Source organism: Ictidomys tridecemlineatus, chromosome 6 (genome assembly GCF_052094955.1).
Source record: "Ictidomys tridecemlineatus isolate mIctTri1 chromosome 6, mIctTri1.hap1, whole genome shotgun sequence".
Lineage (NCBI taxonomy): Eukaryota > Metazoa > Chordata > Mammalia > Rodentia > Sciuridae > Ictidomys > Ictidomys tridecemlineatus.
In genome coordinates, this window is record NC_135482.1 from 74,924,926 (window position 1) to 74,944,300 (window position 19,375).

Genomic DNA, 19,375 nt, shown 5'->3' on the forward strand with positions numbered 1-19,375 from the left:
AAATGCAATTCTAGACTTGCATTCAATCTTAACATCATAACATACATACTAGGGGGGGAAAACCATAAAATTTTAAATTAATTAAAATGGAAGTAACACGAAATTTTGGTTCAAAAATATTTGAACAAGAGTAATGGCTTAGCAAGTACTTTACTGAAAATATCTTTAAGATATGATTTAATGGGCTGAGGATATAGCTCAATTGGTAGAGTGCTTGCCTCACATACACAAAGCCCTGGTTCAATCCCCAGCACCACATGCACACACACAAAAAGAAATTATTTAAGGGGCAAATCTTCCTGGTGTTCCAGACACTCCAGTTTTAGCCCTGAAAGTCTCAGCTCATGGAAATCCTTTAGTCTCAGAGAAACAGGGATGGTTAGTCACTTAGAAAGTTATACCACATAACCCAAAGCAAAACTTTGTAAAAACCCTTTGTAACAGTAACTCTTATAGTGTGGTCCCTGCATCAGCAGAATTAGTATTATCTGGGTACCTGTTAGAATTGTAAATTATTAAGCCAGTGCCTTAGAACTAATGATACAGAAACTCTGGAGTTAGAGCCACAGAATCTGTGTTGTAGCATTCATTTAAACATCAGTTATGATTCTCTTAGATTTCCAGGTGAACTTGATGCATGCTAAAGTTTGAGAACACACAGACCTTCAAATTGTCCTTACTTTTCTGAAAACCTGTGCTGATTTGTCCCCCTCTTTAGTATCCTTTCTGAGTTCTTTTTCATCTTTTTTTCCCCCTCACATGGAGGAATTTGGCTTCTCCAATTCTTCCTCTCTAGCCTTTACTAAGAAACACAAACTGCATTGCCAAGCCACAAATAGACCATTTTATCCTTAGCAGGTACAGAGGAGTAATTTAAGTACTGTTTAATATTTTTCTACCATATATATTCAGACAGATCTATTAAAAAAATCTCTATATAAAGAGTAACTGTTTTATAAAGACAAGTAGCTGAACCACAGGAGTCTCACAGCAATTCTGCCACTTATGAGAAAAGCATCCCAGGGATAATCTTCATGCCATCATTTGCCCTTAAAGTATGTAAAATTTAAGAATATCTTAAATGAGTTATTGAATGAATTGAGCTATTGTAATGATGAAATTGCAGTACCATTAAATCAACTAAAGTAAAAAGTGAGAAGGGAAGACACTGATTTAATTTATAAATAATTTCAGATTTTAATAGACATAGTAATATTATTTTACTAATTTTAAAATTTCAGAGTTATATTGAAATCTATGATACAATTGTTATTACTGAAAATCAATACTTATCCAACCAAATCTATGTGAAATACCAAGAAGGATTATTCTCCTTCTGATTTCAAGGCAGAGTAAAACATGTGGATATCCTTAGGTTAAAAATTTGATCCCCTACACCAGTTAAGTTTGACATACATTCAAAATATTACTCATTAAATATTTGTACGATATAAATTTAGTGAGAAGTGGGTCACATTAGATTGGGTAGAGGGAAGTGATGGGAGGGGAAGGGAGGGTTAGGGGGAATGGAAGGACAGCAGAATAAAATAGACATTATTATTGCTGTGGGTATATACGTGACTGCATGACCAATGTGATTCTGCAACCTGTACACTCAGAAAAATGAGAAATTATATCCCATCTGATTCAAATGTGTGATATGTCAAGATCATTGTTCTGTCATGTGTAACTAATTAAAACAAATAAAAATAAATAAATTTAGTGAGAACAGAGATCATCTGACTTTTCACTAATAAGATTTAAATTGAGCAACCCACATGTAGATTTCATTTCCACAAGGCAAAGCTGAGACATTGTAGGGGGATTATCTGATCTGTTGTTCCAGTTCTTTCTGACAACTTTCCCTTCTGCTCTCATTTTATTTTGGATTGCTTTTCCAAGTGAGAGAACAAATTAAAGATCATACATTTATTTAACATAATGAAATGAGATACTACACTGTTTATTACTATCTAAAATGTTAGTTTTTGTACCTGCCAAGTTTCAATGACTGATAATACATCTATGAAAAATATTTGAAAAAAGTCTATGCTATTATAGTGTATTTCCACTAGAGGGTACTGACAACTTCAGCAGAATTGTTACCAATTTATTATGTTTCCTGTACTAATTCCAGTTTTGTTTTAACCATGTTTATTGATCACTTCTCAAATATCTAATAACACTGCCTCTCAAGATGCTGTGTTATTGATTTTTAAAGTTCATTATTATCGATACCAAAAATTCATTACTATTATTTTTTTTGTCTGCTGAAGAGATTACAACAGTCACATCCTCATGGAAGAAATACTGGGAGCAGATGTGACACTGGAGAGTCTGACAGAGATTCAAGTGTGCAGGTAGTGATCCATTGGTGCTAGGGAACAAGCCAAACACATTGCATATTTCCCTGGGGCTCTTCAATCACAGGAAGTGAAAGCCTTAGTGTGGAGGGTGGGAAGATGTTCCACCCCAGATTCAGGCAAAGATCCTGAGGGGGGAAGAGAAATATAAGCCTTGTGTCCTTGAGGAAGTGACAGAAATACCTTGAGGCCCAGGATCCTACACTAATCCAAAACAAAGTTCTGGTTACTAGGGGGCAGGTGGGGGATACTGCTGGCTCTTGAGCTGCCACAGCTGGAAGGCAGGAGAAACTTGAACAGCATGAAAACTACTGCCTATGGCCCACAGGGCCTGCTGACCACTGGAAGTGGACCGGCAGCACTAAATCCACCCCTCCCATTTCCCATCATGAGCCCAGCACTGAGTGACAAGCAATCCACCGCTACTAAGGGGAAAAGTGTGGGAGAGTCCCCTGTGAGGCACAGACCTGGAAAGACTGCTGACAGTTGAGGATGGAGTCGAGACACTGAGAGAAAAAACTTTGGCATTGATGGCCCAATACATAGCACAAAGTAGAAGCAGACGTATGTAGAATTTGAGGCTGAACATGCACCTTCGTGTGTGTGTGTGTGTGTGTGTGTGTGTGTGTGTGTTTTGATTCTATAACACAAGTATAGACTCTGTGGAGTAAATATCCAGGAGCATAATGGCTGTCTCATAAATATGTGCATATTCTGTTGCAAATACTGACGCCAGGTTTTCCAAAGTGGTTGCCTAAATTTACACTTTGTCAAGTAATTATGAAAGTTTTTCTTTTGCATATCTATTTATTCTTGTAAACACTAGGCATCATTATTTATTTTAACCAATCTGATGCACATGTAATGGCAGCTCATTGTAATTTTGATACGCAGTTCACTGATGGCTGAGGAAAATCAAGATGTTTGCATGTTTAGTGGTCATTTGAATACATATTTTCTTTTAGGATACCTTTACTCAGGTCATTTGCCCAATTTTTAAATCAAGTTAGTGTACAAAAAGATGCTTTTTTCACTATAGGTTTTTAAAAATAATTATGAAAAGCACTAAAACTTATGTATTCAGATTTATCAGTCCTTTCCTTTTTGGTAAGTTCCACTGGTGAAATTTCCATATACTCTAAGGTCAGTAAAATGTTTTAATTTTTTCCGTATTTTTAAAATTGGTGCAGTATAGTTGCACATAATGGTGAGATTTTTGTTTCATATGCATACATGCACACTTTATAACAACATGATTTGACCAATATCATTCCTCAGCACTCCCCCACTTTCACTTTTCTATAGTATTATATAGATTTGCTATGCTTGTCTTTCCTTTTTAGATTTTAAATTCACCTGCAAAGGGGTCTATTGTATTACATAAGTTATAGGCCTAGTTAAAAAACTTTTTTATAAGAATTATAATTGTTTTAGCAACATTTATTAAAGATAATTTCATTGCAATTGCTCCACAGTATCATTTATTTCAAAACAAGAAAGCAGAGGTCAATATTTGAGTAGGTCTGTTTGTATCCCCTCTGTTATATTCCATTGTTGTATTTGTATGTCATTGCTACAATGCACTTTTTTTACTATGTTAAAAATAAATCTTAAAATGCCTAGAGCATATATTTTCATTATGTTCGTCTTTAAAGTATCTTATTCTATTGTATATTCATTTTTATTTTATTAGTTCTCGTTAAAATGCCAGTTTCTAAATTAGTCTTGTATTGAATATACAGAACTATTTGGGAAAATAATTGAATTGTTACCAGATAAAGTATTAAATTTCCATTTTTATTTCTGCCACCAGTTATTTATCATTTCTTTATCCTTAGTTCAGTATATCAGTCAAAATCTTACATTTAAATGATTAATATAAGTGTTTAAAATTCTGATAGACCTTCCCTGGGAGGCTATGGGAAGAATATGGTATCTGCATGAGTGGGGCATGTAACTGCCCTAAGAACTCATACCCCAAGGCATGAAGTCATTTGAAATTAACATTAAAAGAAATCAAGAAATAGCAATGTAGGCATGTTATTTCAATTTGAAGAGGTAAATGTCAGAAGAAAATGCTTACAGAATTGAAGGTGGTTAAATTTGAGAAAATGGAATGAAAAATTGGTAAGGACTGTGCTGTTTAATTACAAATATGACAAGCTTATTGAACTTATTTTTGGAAAAATACAAGTATTTAATCAAATTGTGTTTTGTGAACTGGTACCTGTCCAGAATACTGTATTATTTATTTATGACCAGATAGTACTAAAATTAAGAATAAGCTTTTAACATTTTTATAGTAGAATAACAGAGCAATTTTATTTATGTGGAATATGATACTAAAAAAGATGAATTTTTATTTTACATGCCTGTTTCTTGTTTGATTTCTAATAATGCATTTTACTGTGGCAATTTGGAATTAAAACATTTATTATTTACCGTACGTAGCCTGAGAAACACATAATAACCTTGTGATAATTAAATTTTAACTCAATATAATTTTTAAAAATCAACTTTGTCCTATGTCCAGAAGATGCTACAGTACATTTTTAACCTGGTAATGTAAGCATAATGTTTCATCTGATCAACATCATTTAATGTAACTGTCAACAAACTCTATGCCTGAACTTTGCCCTTTTAAAGTATTTGAAAATTCAGTGCTCTGTGAGTGTCCAAAAGCTTATTTATCAAACTAGCCTAAACTAAAACAGCTTTTTGGTGAGTGCCAACATTTTTTATGTTCCTCATGAATATGGATACTCTGCATTGGCAGGGAGAGGCTGGTGAGCATTCTATCTTCCCACCTCTGTAAACTCATTATCACATGGCTCTTTGCGGTGAAAGCAAATCCTGATTAAATTTCTTAAATAATGGACATTATTAGCTCTGCTGAGGCAGAAACAGTAAAAAATCTGTTTGTAGGGTGGAATTCCTTCTCTCTGCCCTCTGACAGATGGCCAAGAACCGTGTAGGTCTTATTGCTAAGTAGCCATAATGATTTTCTTACAGTATAATCAGCAAACTTGGCAGTCAACTCTTGAGGCAGTATTTTGATTTGGAAGTAGAGAGAAACTGAGTCAATCCTTTTGGACCTTTAATGTCATGGGTTCTGTTACTTCACTCCTATCTACTCAATTTAGACAGCAGTAATACTAGCAATCAAAAAACTATCTCATAAAACTTATACTAATTATCATAACTTAAAATGTCTGTGTAGGTAAGGGTTCTTTTTAAAATAATTTTGAGGTAAATTGAGGCAAATATTTTTTTTTCATTTTCAATGTGTACAATTATATGCATGATCCTTTATGGACAGGAGTAAAAGTCTCCCAAACAGAATTTCTCCATGTACTCAGTAGCCAAATTCAAATTGATGAATTAAATTAAGAAACTTAATGTTCCAATTGGTTGATTAAAATATTTTATTCAACTTACATATTCACAATCCTCTTACTTCTTAGTCTCATATAAAATTGAATGGCTATATTTAAAATATTACATTTTCCTTAAAGTAGTTATTATTTCAAATGCATTTGAATCAATTGCTTTCTTGTTTTTTCCTTCCTTCTCAAAGTTTCTTTTCTTTATTAAATTATTTATTCTACTTTGTTATATACATGATGGTAAAATGCTATTCATTCCATATTACACATATAGAGCACAATGTTTCAAGTCATTTGTTGTACACCAAGTATTTTCACACCATTTGTGTCTTCATACATGTACTTAGGGTAATGTTTTTTAATGAACTTACATTCAATGCCATTGGCTTAGGCAAGAAACTCTGGGAATGTGACAATTTTTATGGGAAGATGTTAGTTTTCCATTTGAGTTGTTCATAATGTCTTTAATGCATTATATTCTATTTTTAAGAGAAACTTACTACTGTCAACACTGAGAATCATCTGTGTGTCACATCAGGAATGTTAAAAAGCTGCACAATTAGTTCAGGTTCTTTTTTTCTCTGCTATTCGAATGTCAATTCTTGAGTCTATATCTATTGTTAACCTGGGTTCTGGGATGGGAATTCACAGATAAAGCCGACCTTACCTGAAGTTGTTACTCTGTAAGGACACCTAATATAACCCATTTATTTGTCATGTTCTGTGGTTTGAATATTGTTTGTTCCCACCAAAATTCATGTTGGGGCTTGGTTCCCAATCCAACTATTAACAGGTTCTTTAAGAGGGATTAATGCTTTTCCTGAGGAAGTAATTTCTTGCTCTTATGGGGCTGGATTGGTCACTGTAAGAATGAATTCTCATAAATCAAGCCTGACATCTCCTATTTTCTCTTGCACATGCATGTTCTTCCACTTATGCCTACTTCCTCTTCCCACTTTAGAAGTCATGAATTATATCATCACAAAACTTTTATCAGAAACTGAGCACATGATGATGCCATGCTCTTGGACCTGTGGAATTGTGAGTTAAATAAATCTCTTACCTTTATAATGTACCAGTCTCAGGTATTTTGCTATAACAACAGAAACAGACTGAAGCATCATATAAACACTTAAGAACAGATAACATGTTCTATTCCTAACATATCATCAAGCAAATAGTAACTCTCCATAATTATGGAATGAATGTATAAATGTATAAATGAATAAATAAAAGAGAACTGAGAGGTGTCATGGGATTTAATAGCACTTCAGAAAGGAGAAAAGACTCATTAGGGGATATTTGAAGCAATGGGAATAGATTCTGTACTATGAAACTAGGAATATCTTTAAGCCATTAGTTAAACTTGGTACAATGCCTTTTGCTCAGAATATTTAACTAATTTAGTCTAGAAAACAGTTTGTTGAAGTTGAGTAATGAAATTTCTGTTTGACATGCTGCCAATAAATAATTGATAAATCTCTGTTGATATTAACATCATTTTAAATAATATTTCATTAAAAATCCCATATTATTAAAATAAGGAAATAGAGTATAACTTAGGGATACCCTATCAAAGACTGCATTTCTTTGATTAGCAAATGAGTAATTAAAAGACTCTATGTTATTAAACCATAATCACAGCACCACAATTTACTTGGTGTATTCATTTTGAAGAATAAATTTTAGCTTTAATTATTTATGACAATTTTAAGTATTCTCATGAATTTATTGCCTTGTTTGGAATGTATAATTAAATCTTTGATTTAGAATATCTCAATATTATTAATGTGTAGGAATAAATCAGAATTCGAGTTTGTGCAAGTGGGAGTATTAATGGCATAGTTCAAATAGCTGTTTCCTATTTTAGCAACTTAGAGCACCATGCATATATGAATGAAGCATTTGCATGCAGGAGATAATTTTAAAATAATTTAAAAATAATTTTTACTTATTTTATTTGTGTCTTAGAAAAATTTCCTGAATTTTATACTTGTTTTAAGACTGACTAACTAATTACTGTAACCATTAAAAGACCTTATAACTGTGTTTAAGTTATTTCTAAAAATATTTTTCTCTTATTGACTACCCTGCTCAAACGGAAAAGTCTAAACCATCACAATATTGGCTTACTAAATCAATGACTTACGCAAATAAAACAGTACAGACTTTAACCGTTTACATTAATGCTACAGAGAGTCAATTTCTGGCATTTGTTAAAAATGAGAAGCTTCTGGTAAATATTTGAGAATCCCTAGTATGTAATTACTTACTAACATAGATGATGGATATAGTAACTGTAGACAATAAAACCATTTTCTTAGCCAGGCCCAGTGGCACATACCTATAACCCCAGAGATGCCAGCTGAGGCAGGAGGATCACAAGTTCAAGGCAGCAGTCAGTCTAGGTCCTAAGCAACTTAGGAAGACCCTGTTTTAAAATAAAATATTTTTTAAAAGTGTTGGAGGTGTAGCTCAGTGGTAGAGGCACCCCTGGGTTCAATCCCTAGTACTTGGTAAAAAAAAAAAAATTGTCTTACAAATCTTTGAGAAAACTGATGTACCTGAAGAAAAAACTAGTAAACCAGTTTTATTTATTTTCCATGTTCAACAAAGCTTCACAGAGATGGTCAGGCTTTAAAAAGAAAAAGAATAATATAAGTTAGTTTGATATAAAAAAGGGGAATGAGTAAGAGAGGGGTGAGAACTTCATTAAGAGAGTCAGCACATGAAAAAGTAAGCAGGTATGAAATTATGAAAGGTTCAAAGAAGTTCATTTAAATTATATCTTCAGAAGAAGGTGATAAAGAAGAGAAACAGACTTTGTGAAGTCATAGGCTGTTTAAATCCCCAAAGCTGTCAGTCATCTGTTTAAAGAGATCACTGCTCAAGGACATTAGTATTACTCCAGGCTCTAAGATAAGTGAAATGCATGCCAGCTCTTTATGAGTCATGGTTCTCGAAAATATTTATATATTCCCTGTTTTATTGGCTATAGTCATGCTCCCTTCACAACGCTTTCAAGGTACTTGAAAGAGTGGGCTGGCCAGAAATGATGTGGTTAGATGACACAGAGCTATTTCTTATCTAATGTTTAGAAATACTTGCACTCCAAATAAGGAAAACTGGATATTTCAATAGGTGAGGACCAAGGTTACTTCTAAATCAACGCTTTACTCTGTTTTTGAAAGTAAATCTGTGCTAATGGAAAGCATCGTTTTCTAGCATGAATTAAATTATTGTAGTCTATATTTCCTGCTGGAGAGAGTAGGTTCCTGGCAAAATGATGTTACATTTGCATTTTGATAGCATACAGTTTTCGACTGTTCCCTTCTGATTCAGAGAAGTACAAATATATTATATTAGGGTATTCTCGAGAGTAATATAAGTATTGCATTGTATTTCACCAGGCACATTTATTGGACTTCCAATAAAAGCTGTAACTTCTGTAAATCAAACAGACAACTAATGAAAACCATTATTTTCCATAAAGTAGGATACATGCATCTATTTCATCATCGATAAGCTTATTTCATTTCTCCAGCATGGACATCAATAATCTCTCAGAGTTTCATCTATTAAAGAAAGATTTTAAAATGCCAACATGTGAAGCTTATATGATAAGATAAAGGTGAAATGTTTAGACTATTATCAATATAGGAATACACAATTTTTAACCATAAGTTTACAATACAAACATCAAAAAGATAATTTTTCAAATTGCATAACAAGTTCCCTGTGTAAAAACAAGTATCACAACAAAAAGAATTCAGTTTCCTGTACATAGTAAATGCTCTATTTTAATGAAAGGGATTTGATATTTAAAATTTTGATTTATATATAGCCTTGTAGAAATAAATTTATTCTGGATAGTGAATTTAGTAAATATATAAAGACATTAGTCTCAGTAATAAGCAGGTGTTTGCACCTACATTCCAAAATATTTGTTGTTGTGACAGTGTCTGTTCAGTAAGAATAATAAAATAATCTTAACCTAATAATTGCTAGTCACTATTCATAGCATACCAATAATTAAAATTTGATTTGTTTCCAAATTTATTTTGTTGTCTCTTTTAGCAATATTATGATGCATAAGGTCACAAGTTAGAAGAGCAGAGATTGGAGAGGTTAACTCAGTTACTCAAGAGGGCAGAACATTCATTTCAAGTTTACTATTATTTGTTACAAGCACAGTGCAGGAGTAACAGGCTATTTGAAAAGGATTTGTTTTAATACATTAATTTACGTTTAGTAATTTTATATTATATGTTTTATTTCTGATTCCTAGCATGTTTATTCCATCACAGAAATTTTTAGTTTTAAAACACACACACACACACACACACACACACACACACACACACACTAGAGTGTTCAGTGTTCTTTTTAAATTGACAGTTTGTTTTTTCAACAAGTGTTTATTCAGCACTAAACATCAGGAAAAACGAAATTCAAACATAGACATAACTCCTTTCTTTATTTCCCTCCTCTCTTTCATCACTGGATATGGGATGCACAGGATTGAGTGCACCTAGGCAAGTGCTCTACCATTGAGTGACACGTACCTCCATCCCACAATATTTCTTAGATAGCAGTTCTTCAAATCCTGAGGATTCCCAGATGTCTTCTAAGAATTCAAAATTATCTAAGACACTTCAAAATTTTTGTGTTTTAACTATGATAATGAACTAAATATAAGTATATTCTAAACCAATGTCTTTCAATAGAACTTTCCGCAATAATGAAATTGTCCTATCTTACACCATCCAGTAATGTAGATACAGCCACATGTGGATATTAAGTTTTTAAATGGGACTAATATAATTCTCATTTTATTTTATTTTCTGTTGATATTTTAACTTAAATATGCCTATGTAACTAGGGGCTACTCTACTGGGAAGCACTGTGGTGTATATTCTCAGAGTTGCATACTGCCAAGCATTTGTGTTTGACTTTGTTTTTATGACAAGGCTTCCAATGTGTGAAACCTAAATGATTGCTCTCCATCTCACTTTTGAAGGTTTCCTGGAAGTTTGAATACTGAAAAGGTAAAGGGAGATTTGGGGCGTAACACACTGCAGTAAATAAGGTCTAACTGGGAAGCATCATTGGCACAGTAGCAACTATGCATTCAGTTTGTAAGCAGTGATTATTTCCATTAATTTGCTATTTAAATTTGCTTTGTATATTTGTATAAGAGCTACAAGCAAAGGGAATTTAACCAGTTTTACATTGTTCCTATTTTTTAAATAATACAATTTAAGCATTTTATTAATGCTTAAGAGACATTATGTTTATCTCAAAAGGCATCATTGGTCATTCAAATTTGAGAAATATTAATTTAGCAAATAATATGCCACCTTTACATTAGGTATTATCCAACTAGCTTTGCTGCTTATTTGATTCTACAGCTATCCAACAAGGTAGATATAATTATGATCCCCATTTTATAGATTTGGAGGTAGGTTTTTGCTGTGACAACTTGTCTAATATCCTCCAGTTAGTACATTAGGTAGATTCGGGGTATAATCCAGGTTTTTTTCACTCCAGAATGGCATAGTGAGCATAACAGGACCAATAAGGGTGTCCACCTCTGAATCTCTGGGATCTGTAAATTTGTTGCCACGCATGGCAAAAGGTATTAGCAGATGTGATTAGGTTAAGGCTCTTGAGATGAGATCATTAACCTGAATTATTTAGTAGGTCCAACATCATCACACGGGTCTGTATACAATAAAGCGGAGGTGGTTCAGAATGAGAGAAAGAAGTCTGATGACAGAAGCAAAGGTCAGAGTGATTTGAGAAAGGGGCCACAAGCCAAGGAATGCAGGAGGCCGCTGGAGACTGGCAAGGTCAGAGAAATAGCTTCCAGACAGAAGATAATCCTGCTGATATTTGATAGCATCCCTGAACGTAGTGTAGGGTGTACTTTCATGCTCCTTTCCAGGGAGAAGACATTAGAAAAGGCATAGGGAGAGATATTCTACTTTACCTCAAACCCCTTCCTTTCAATTTAAGTTGCAATAAAGGGGCATTCAATTCAACAGCCCCTGACAATCTCAGAGAGAATTTCTAATAAATACATTCCTCTCCCTCTTCTTAAGTTTCCACTGACGTTTATTGGCTAATTAATTATAGATTGGATATACCTTTTAAAGTATTTATCTTATGCATAATCTGGCTTAATATCTACTTAGAATTTTATAGGAAAACAAACACACAAAAAGAAGTGAACAATAAAATGAACACAAAGAATATCTGAGAAAAGACCTGGAGAACCTAGGATATCAAAAAGAGAAATGCTTGGGTGGAAAAATGAAAGAAGCTAAAGGAAGGGGTGGATTGCTGTATTTTAAAAATGGCACTTTATACAACAAAATAGCTAGTTCATATTTTCTTGGTTACAGGTGTCGCGGCTTCCTCTTTCTACTTCATAAGCTTAGCTCTACAAATGATGTCATCACCCTGCTCACCGCATCATAGTGCTATTTCCTGTTGTTTTATTATTTCTTTGGATCAGAGAGAAAAAGATTGGCTACCTTCTCACAGCTTCCAAGTTTCAATTTTTTTCTAAGCCATGACATTTTATTATTTTCAATTTATCTGAATATATTTTCAAATATACTAATCAGAGAAATAACATCATTTATATTTACTAACAACTACATTTTGAGTTTTTGGTCTTTATATAAGACTTGTGAGGGCTGGTAAAGCATTTATAGATTACCATTTTATAGTTGAAAACTTGGAGGAGCTTAAAAGATGAGTAAGCCTGCAGTTACGTAGACAGTAATGTGATAAATCTGACTCAACCAAGTTCTTGGCATTTCCTTCACCAGTGCTGCTTTTATGATCCTTGGAGACAGTGTGTTTTCTTGCTTTACTATGAAGAGTTACCCTTTGTAAGTGATAGCTAGTGACTGTGGTGAATGATTTCCTTGGGTAATCAAAAGTGGTGTTAACAAGACCATGTTAAAGCAGAACTTCTAAATTTTCAAGAAAACAATTGACCAAAGTTATAACAGTGCATAAAAGGAAGGTTCTGGGGTGAGCTGGGTGGAATTGACACCAAACGAAAGCCAGTAGACAAGGAAGTCACTGCAAGCAAGATAGTGGGCCCCATGGCTTACCCTGGTTCAAACACTACTGACCTAAGGAAACTAAAAACCAGTTTTTGTTCCCGAGAAAGGTACATGTTACAGCTTGATTCTCTTAATTTGGCATTGATCAGTTGAGAAACAGTATGCCTAAAACCAGTTTCCTGAAATAGAATGTTCCAGATACCTTAGAAGGCATCTTATTTATTTGATTCACTTTGATTCCCAAAAGTAATACACATAGAGTCTTATTTCTTTGTATTACTTAAACATAAAAATCAGTTACATGAAATGAAGCGTATGTTGCTTTGTTCTCTGATGTAAACAGATAATATAAGAAAGCTTTTAGCTTTTAGCATATAGGAAGCTCTCAATAAGTTTTTTTTTAATAAATGAGTCAATAAAAGCTGTACCTGAGCAACCTTTAGCATTCATAGATTTAGCCATGCATTTGTTTAATACCGGAATGTAGCACCTACTTTTAGTACAAATGGAATGGGCTTTAGAAATATTCTAGTCTAACTCCCTTTTTTTAAAAATGGAAATTGAATCTAGAGAAAAGACATTTTTTAACCATGATTACATTAAAGCCAAGAATCCATCTCCCAATTTATGTTTTGACTTTTCCCCCCTTCTTTTTGCACCTATCATATAATTGGGCAACATCTATAATTTGGTCAAGGATTTCTAGGAAAAAGGAAGAAATTGATTCTTGTATAAATGTTTAAAACCCAAGATAATCTCAGGCTGTTCCCTTTTTTCTAAAGCTTTGGCTCAACCAATATTAATGCCCTTTCTGCTTCAATATTTACCATTAGTATCTGATAGATACACACACACACACACACACACACACACACAACACAAACACACACACACACAGATACACCCCACAGGCTTATCTTGCCATCTTTATAATGGAGTAGAACAATATAGATGGTCTTGATTTCTGATATACACTTGGGAATTACAGAATATAAAGTGCACATTTGAAAGCTGCACTTGTTCAGGGCAAGCCCTGTTGCTAGAGATTGAAGTCACTTCTGTCTCAGAGTTAGTCAGGTGACTGGAGCTGTAGGTTGTCATATTTCTATATTTTACTCACTATGCTTGTATGATATAATTTGTTGTTGTTGTTTTGTTATTGTTGTTGTTTGCTTGCTTGCTTGCTTTTTGTTTTTAAACAGGGAATGAATTCAGGAGTTCTTAACTCCTGAGCCACATCCCCAGCCCTTTTTATTTTTTGTTTTGTGACAGGGTCTTGCTAAGTTATTTAGGGCCTTGCTAAGTTGCTGAGGCTGCCTTTGACCTGATTAATTTGTACAAACCTAGTGTACTGAGTAGAAGAAGTTATTACCTCCCCAGAAGAATATTAAGGAGTGTTTTTGTTATGTCTCTCAATATTTATTCAGGCTGATTTCCAAGTTCCATTTAATTATATCCTTTTGGAGGTAGTAAAGCATAATGATTAAAAATGTGGGTTTGGCACATAGACCAACCTAGATGTGACTTATCTCTTCAGTACATCTTTGGCATACATGAGTAAAAGGGGGTAATAATATAAACTACCAGAGGTGATTGGACTGTTAAATGAAATAGTATGTACCCAGAACTTATTGCAAAGCCTATTTATATACTCTCCTATCTTTTGGAATTATTATTGTAAATTTTTCTATTTTGTATGTGAGGAAAATTGAAAATCAGAGAGCCATTTTATGCACATGACTGGAGATTCTAGAACTAAGAAATAGTTTCCTGATTTCCCTACATTATCGACCTGTGGTATCTTTTAATTGTTCCATACATCCTCTGCTTAAAAGTGGTGTAAGCAAGCTTCTTTCCTCTCAGCTTTTCTTCTCTTCTGTATGCCTGCCTTTTTCAGGAAAGGGAAAACCTTGCTTTGGATGGCTCTTTAACACCATAACACCACCCTTGTCTTCATGCTCTGCCAACGCTCAGTCAATAACTATGAGTGGGACATTACTCTAGATACCCACAATTCAGGGATTACTGTATGGGGAAGTTCTTGCCATACTGTGATAAATAGAACTGAAAATTCACACATCATTGAATGAAAGGGGGGAAATATTGTTCATAATTTATATATTCATGGATTTATAAATTTTGCCTCTTTAAGAGGGCACATTCTATACAGTGGGATATATCTTTATGGCACTATTTATTCAAGATAAAACCACAATCAATGTTATGACCTTCTTGTTACATGAGAAAATATTGAACACAAGAGAATTGTGCTCATTGCTTCTTAAGGAAAGATAATATTACAGCTACAAATCCCTGAGAATGTGAGGTGCTTCATAAGATAGGTCTTTCATAAGATAGATCCACAAGTAATCCTGCATTGTTTGTTTGCTCAACAAATACTTGTGGCACATCAGGATGAACTAGAATTGGATTCTAATCCTTACTGTGCCAACTATGAGTTTTAGCAAATCACTAAATTTTTATATTTGTATAATTATATTTGTATAATTAGACTGCTGAATTAAATAACTCCTAGAGATTTTTGCTATTGAAAGGTGCTTGGAATTTGAGGTACAGTTCAGTGGTAGAGCACCTGCCTAGCATGCATGAGACCCTGAGCTCCATCTCCAGCATCTCAAAAACAAACAATACCAAAAAAAAAAAACCATGCTCAGTCAACAGTGAACTAGATGCTACTTAAGTTTCTGCTAGTTCCTTCAATTCAATTAGAATTTCACAAGCATTTCTTGAGTACTACATTAGCTAAAAAATAACAAAAATTAAAAGAAATAAGCTACCCAGGACAAAATATGGATAAATTCAGTCCACACAGAGGGGAACTGGTCACATACCAAGGGAAGAGATACAATATTACCTGAAACACTCAGGGAACAACAGATGGTTCCCTGTTGTTGGAGCATAATAAGAAGGTTGAGCATGTATGGTAGGATCTGAGGACTGACAGATAAGCCAAATCCAGAGAGATTTAGTTCTCACAGAGCCTAAGACCTTACTAAATATCTGTTGAATGGCCGAAGGGACAGGAGATGAATCTAGAAGACACTCTGAACCAAGGTTAGTTTATTGCTTTTCCCCAGGGCTCTGTAACTGCAGGTGGTCTTTGATTTTTTTCCAGGAAACATTCTGGAAACTCTTAAGAAAGATATTGGGCATGTCTGCATATGCTTTTCAAACAAACAGCAGGAACTAGAATGCACTCATCTCTACAGTGATCTTTGTTATACTGGGGCACAAACATTGCAGCTAATCTGTTTTCACTAAAAATGAAGAGTGCAGTGTGCCATATGAAGAGGGGACTCAGCCTCAGGCCAGTCTGAGTTCAAATAAAATGCCATCCAAGTACAATGTGTTTCATTGGGATCAGAGTGTCTTAGCCCTGGGGCAAAAATAGCCAAACCATCTGCTGTAAGAGGCAGGAACCAGCAAGTCGGGCAAGTGGCAGCATCTGATGCTGAGACTCTGGTCAGTAGATAAAAGGCATTTCTGAAGCAAAACAAGATCTTACGCTTGTGATTTAGCCTCAGTAGATAAAGGAGAGTTGTGTTTAGTTTTATATATACAATATCCTAAATAGATATTATGCTCCAGACAGAAGCAGAAAAGTAAAATGATTCATATATGTTTTAGTCAAAGTCTATCTTAGGTTATATTGTGAAATAAGACAACATGGTTATTTTTTAAAATTTTAGGTACATTATGAAATACAGGCAAAGCGCATACCTGGGCACATAGTAAATGTTCACAAAGTGATAATTATGATGACTATCAAGATGTTACCCAGGGGATTTTCAAAGAGACAATAATTATGGGAATTTCAAACACATTGCTCCATCTGCAGTACAAGTAGAAGAGACTAGAACCTTGCTGCTCAAATTGTACCAGTCAGAAGCTTGAGAGAAATACAGAATCTCAGCCTCACTCCAGATCAACACAAGGTTTATCCTATGCATATAAAAATTTGTGAAGTATTTCTTCAGAGTTTAGGCATTAAGAGTACTTGACTCAAAGTAGGCCAGGTGCTTATTTTCTATCCTGAAAGGTTTTTAGGTCCTTGGATGCTATAGAAACCTATTACTAGTTCCATGGCTGAGGACACAGCTGCAAATACCTTTCTAGTTAGGAATAAAGGAAAAAAAAAAGAGAGAGAGAGACAGGAACTAGCACTCAGGCAGCCTCTATTCTGAGTAATGATTGCAGTTTGTAACAATCTGGAGACTTAATGTTTTATCAAAGAATCCTTCAAGAGATCCTGATGCTGTATTTGATTAGTATCCATTTATCCCAGAGGGCAACAGACCATTTACCTAGGACCTATGAACTGCAGCTCCTTCGGGCAGGGTGGCCAAGGCACAAAAGTGTGAAATAGCATGTTGTGTTGATGACTGTCACGTAACTCAATAAGATTGGTGAAGAGCAGAGAATCAAGGCTGAAAAAAATAGGAGGAACTGGACCATAAAAGGGCGAATAAGCTGTGTAGGGTGCTTGGAATTTGTGGGGATGACCCTGGGGTCAGAGGATCATGTGATTTAAAAAAATATTTTTATGTCCCATGGAGGATTGTAGGAAGGTGAGAGAAAATGGATCAGTTAGCAAAATAGTCTAAAATTCAAGGTGAAAGTGGTTAATTACTCCCAAATTCTGGTGAAGATACTAAGATGGATAGTAAAATGTGTTTTGAGATGCAACAGAGAGTAGAGTTGAAAAGGTCAGTGACAAATGTGAATGTGGTAGTATGAGAAAAAGAAGAGTCACGGTGACTCCTGGGTTCTAGTACTGTTGAAAAGGAAGTTGCCATTTACTAAAATAAGGCCTAGGAAGGAAGGAACAAGTTTGGAAGAAACATAATTTCAGCTCTTATGTATTTGCACAGGATGCTTGGCATACAATCTTATGGGACAATCTAGAGCACAATTGAACATCTGGACCCAGGTGCAATATAAAGATGGAACCCCTGGTGGGTATGACCTATAAAGAGATGAACCAAATAAATCTTAAGTCTTTTCTCCAAGTTATTGGAGTGCTTTTCTACTCAGGCATCATTTCATTACTCCCACCTCTTTCTGTTTGCCAAGAAGAATGTTCGTAGTGCTATCTCTTGATCTTTAGAAATTATGAATGTAATGCATTCCACTATTGTCATGTATGAAATAAACAGATAAATAAATAATAGAAATATAGTAAACAAAAAAGAAATTATTTTAGAAGTTATTTATTTTAATAACTCAATTGTTTCTTAGGTATTTGTCTTTGGAAAAATGATTTCAATTTTTGAGGTCCCAGGGTCTTTGTCAACATAGGATATTATGAGGACCAAACACAGATATGTGGGAGATGGTATGTAGCATAGGTAAAATAACAGGTGCTCCATAAAAGCCTGTTTTCTCTTCCTGTATTTTTGGGCTTTACTATTAATGAAGGTGAGTTAAATACCCTGGCAAGAAATAATTCCTGATCTGCTGCTTGAGTGATTTCAGAAAAATATTGAGTTAATTTCCTGCCCCAAACACAGTATAACCTACATCTCAAAGATCTACTTCAAGGAGGAAGTATTTGGGTAGAATCATCACATACTAGAGAACAACATTTCATTTTTACATCATCAGGGTCAGTGGCTTTTGTGGATTTCAGTTGTGTCACTAACCAACTATGTGATCTCCAGCAATCTCCCTGGCTCCAGTTATTATTCTAAAATAACTACAAATCCAAATATAATAGCTTTCAACTTCAGTGTCCTTTAGAATTAACTGAAGGGCTTCTTAAAATGCAGATTCCAGGACTCCACACTCAGCATTTCTGATTCAGTAGTTCTAAGTTGGGTCCTGAGAATTTTTATTGCTTAAAAATTTCCCTAGTAATGCTAAAACTGCTGAACTAGGAGCTAGATTTTGAGATCTACCAATCTTTTGTATAGGATTTGGAACAGGTAATAGAAAATGCAAAAGAATTCATCAGGAAATGACTCTGATCACCATTCAAGACTCAAACCAATTAAGTTCCACTGGAAAAGCATCCTGAACTAATAAGCTCTTTCAGATATCCTATACACTAATTAGCTGTAGTGATTGCAAACATTCCATGGATATGGTGAAGCACAATAGCTTCTTGAACTCAGTCTGTAAAACTTTTCATCAGATGAATATTTTTTGAAGTCAATCATTTTACTGTTAAACAGCAGGAACTGAATATGCTTTTATTGTATTATTATTTCTGTATCATTTCCAAGGTTATTTTTCCTGCTTGCCTACTTTACTTGTATTGTATCTTTATACCAATCCAGGTACTATTTATTTTCTTCAGAAATATCCTTTTTTTAATGGAGGACATGAGACAAATGAAAAAAATGGAAAATGAACAATATCACTGTCTATCAGCTATTTGTATTTTCTTTTACAATATCCCCCATAATACCAACTCACAATCCAATCTATTAAAGGTTGCTTGAACAACATTGCAGAAATACCCACGCAGACAAGTCAGTTTTGCTTGTACTATCACAACATGTACATTACCTTATTGCTACAT

At 34.3% G+C, this 19,375-nt stretch overlaps 1 protein-coding gene across 18 annotated transcripts in view; it reads left to right on the forward strand.

The window, feature by feature from the left end:
* The first annotated feature begins 15,820 nt into the window (after positions 1-15,820).
* Positions 15,821-19,375, forward strand: part of LOC144364872 (uncharacterized) — a 63,456-nt gene continuing 59,901 nt past the window's right edge. For 12 of the 18 annotated variants that reach the window (XR_013422980.1, XR_013422973.1, XR_013422978.1 and 9 more), the window contains exons 1-2: positions 15,822-15,906; positions 17,724-17,807. Coding sequence is in view for 1 of the 18 variants with exons in the window: in XM_078014907.1 (XP_077871033.1) it covers positions 15,860-15,906 (47 nt within the window). In the remaining 17 variants the exon portion in view is untranslated. The other 6 variants (XR_013422981.1, XR_013422983.1, XM_078014907.1 and 3 more) reach the window with 3 other exon arrangements.